Consider the following 2,633-nt stretch of genomic DNA (forward strand, 5'->3'; position numbering starts at 1 on the left):
CTTTGAGGGACAGCTAGTGACATGACTATGGACTTTGTACAGCGCTGCGTAATATGTCAGCGCTATATAAATATGGTGCAATATTAAGTGATATATTCTTCATTGCACTGAGCTTATCCTCCTAAGTGTACATTGGGGACAGTGTTCTCTCCAGACTCTTTTAGCTGGGCACCCCACCCGGCACTTTTCAGTAATCACCCCGCTGGTTTTGTACGATTACTGAAAAGATTCCGGGGGAGAAGCAAACGATGAGCCGCATCCTCCCCATCCCCATTTCACATACACCGTCACTTACTGTAATCCTCGGATTCATCCAATATCTCCGATTTTATAATCTCCTCAATGACATCCTCCAGCGTGACCAGCCCCATCACCTCGTAGAACGGATCTCCTTCTCCTTCATTATTCACTTTCTGCACCATGGCCATGTGAGATTTCCCTGCAGAGACAGAGAAGACGTGAAATACAGAACGCAGCAACGTCATCATGAGCAACGATGAGGACATGCAATACGTTACTATGGGAGGCTTCATGTGAAACATTATGCCGAGGACGATGGCTGCCACATACCTGCCGAAGGGCTGAATATTACAATGGAATAGATTTCATGTCAGGGTATTCTATGAACGCTAGATTCCAGAATTTTCCTGCTGCAATTCTCTTCGGAGCGTGATTTACCCCTAACTTATCCCCCCCTCCCCTGCAGGCATTCTAGGAACAAGCAGCGCGCAGAGGTGCGCATAGCACAAATAAACACACACAGGGCCTCCTCACCCTTTTTAAACTCCTCCAGCACTGCGTCCAACTTGGTGTCGCTAAACACAAAGTGGACAGGGTGACTGTAGAAGCGGGTAATGGTGCTCAGAGGGGTGCAGTCTTCGGGATCCACGTAGGCCAAATCTTTCACATACAGAATGTCCACGATGTTGGAGCGTTCGTTCTCGTAGACGGGAATGCGGGTGTAGCCGCTCTCCATGATGCTGGACATGGTGCTGAAGTCCAGGAGGGCATCGCTGGGTAGCATGAAGCAGTCGTTGACGGGGGTCAGGATATCCTCCACCGTCCTGTTCCTTAGCGCCCCCTTGCTGAATTCGTCTCTCACTAACTCGCTGTAGGGATCGCCGCACCTGGCCATCTCTAGGATTCGTAGTCTCATGTAGCAGCGGCTCGGGTCCTGGCCAATCATCTTCTCCAGGAGCCAGGATAATGGAAAGGAAAGGGGTCCGGGAAGGAGGAGGAAGAAGTGGGTGAGCCAAAGGGATTTGGACGCCAGCCAAGGACCCCAGCGGGAACTGATGGCGGCCGGCAGAGCCTCACCGGCCAATAACAACAGAGCGGCCGCGGAGAAGATGGCGCCGGCTATGGAGCCGATGACTTGATAGAGTAAGACGGCTACGGCCGCGTTGACGATACAGCACAGGGCCAATAGGGAGATGAGCGTGTAACCACCCCAACGGGTCCTTAGGTAATCCAGCCGTGTGGCCCCTGATCTTTCAGAGGGGGAGCCCCAGTCTCGAAGGATGGCTAGCTCTGGCGGCTCCAGGACCAGCGTGCTCAGTTGCAGACCGCGGAGAAGGCCGGAGAGTAGCGCGCACAGGGCGATCAGGAACCCCAGGAGCCAAGCCGCTATATTGGTGACCTCATCTTGACCTCTGACCTCAATCTGGTCACATGGCCCAACCAGAGACGGCTTCTCCTCATCTCCCGACACCTCGAAAAGCGCGTCCCCCCCTGAATAAAGGGCCCATTGGCTCCCCTGACGGACACACAGGTGGTACTGGACCCCTTTGGGCACCTGGACCCCATTCTGAACCTGGACAGCCACCAGACAGGAGTGCTCAGCACAGGTCAGGAACTCCTGCTGCAGCTGCAAGGGGCTATCTGAGGTCAAATTGCAGCTTTGGCCCCCAGGGGCCCCAATGGACAGCCATGGCCAGGAATCCCTGCTAAGCCCCAAGCCATAGAGACGGAGGAGGAACACAGACCCGGGCCGAGCACTGATTATCCCCCCGTTTATAGACACTCCGGTTCCGTTTTCCAAACGCACCCCCAACACCTGAAGGCGCCCATCCCCCTGACCGGCCGCCCCAGTCACCCCGAGCCCGGCCACTAACAGCAGCCGCACAGCCGCCGCGGCCATATTACTGGAGGCAAGTCTGCGCCCGCCCACTAAGCCACGCCCTCTCCAATGCGCTGCTACGTCTGTAAAACGTTGGAACCAATAGCAAGCGCGAAAATCTTCACCGGCCAATAAGAAACGGGAGGTGCGCCTGATGGGTGGGGCTGAAGGCTGTGCGGCTGTAAACAAGGAAGGGAGCCAAGAGGAGGTTTAACCCCTTCACTGCCGGAAGATATTAACTAGAAACAATGGAATGCCGCAAACACAGGAGGCTTTATCTCCTCACCCATCCACCTCGGGGACATACACTACCCACCTAGCCGTGCCAGGAACACCAGCATTGTGCTACACAAAGCACAATGGACATGGGACACCTGGGGGGATGGGTGGAGATTGGCACGCAAGGAATTTCAGTGCTGGGATCAGATTTCTAAGGTAAAAAAATGCAATAAATACAAAAATATGCAAAATAAACAAAGAAAGTCCTAAATGCCCCTCTGACATCACTACAAGG

At 54.1% G+C, this 2,633-nt stretch overlaps 2 protein-coding genes across 2 annotated transcripts in view; one reads left to right on the plus strand and one right to left on the minus strand.

Moving 5' to 3' along the window:
• Positions 1–2,233, minus strand: part of CNNM3 (cyclin and CBS domain divalent metal cation transport mediator 3) — a gene marked incomplete at its 5' end in the record, with an annotated part of 11,823 nt that extends 9,590 nt beyond the window's left edge. Inside the window, 2 exon segments of the mRNA XM_072402987.1 lie at positions 296–439; positions 775–2,233. Of these exon segments, the coding sequence (XP_072259088.1) occupies positions 296–439; positions 775–2,140 (1,510 nt within the window).
• The window catches only part of ANKRD39 (ankyrin repeat domain 39), a 45,388-nt gene that overhangs the window by 18,682 nt on the left and 24,073 nt on the right, over positions 1–2,633 (plus strand). The window lies entirely within an intron of this gene.

This window comes from Pyxicephalus adspersus, chromosome 2 (genome assembly GCF_032062135.1).
Source record: "Pyxicephalus adspersus chromosome 2, UCB_Pads_2.0, whole genome shotgun sequence".
Lineage (NCBI taxonomy): Eukaryota > Metazoa > Chordata > Amphibia > Anura > Pyxicephalidae > Pyxicephalus > Pyxicephalus adspersus.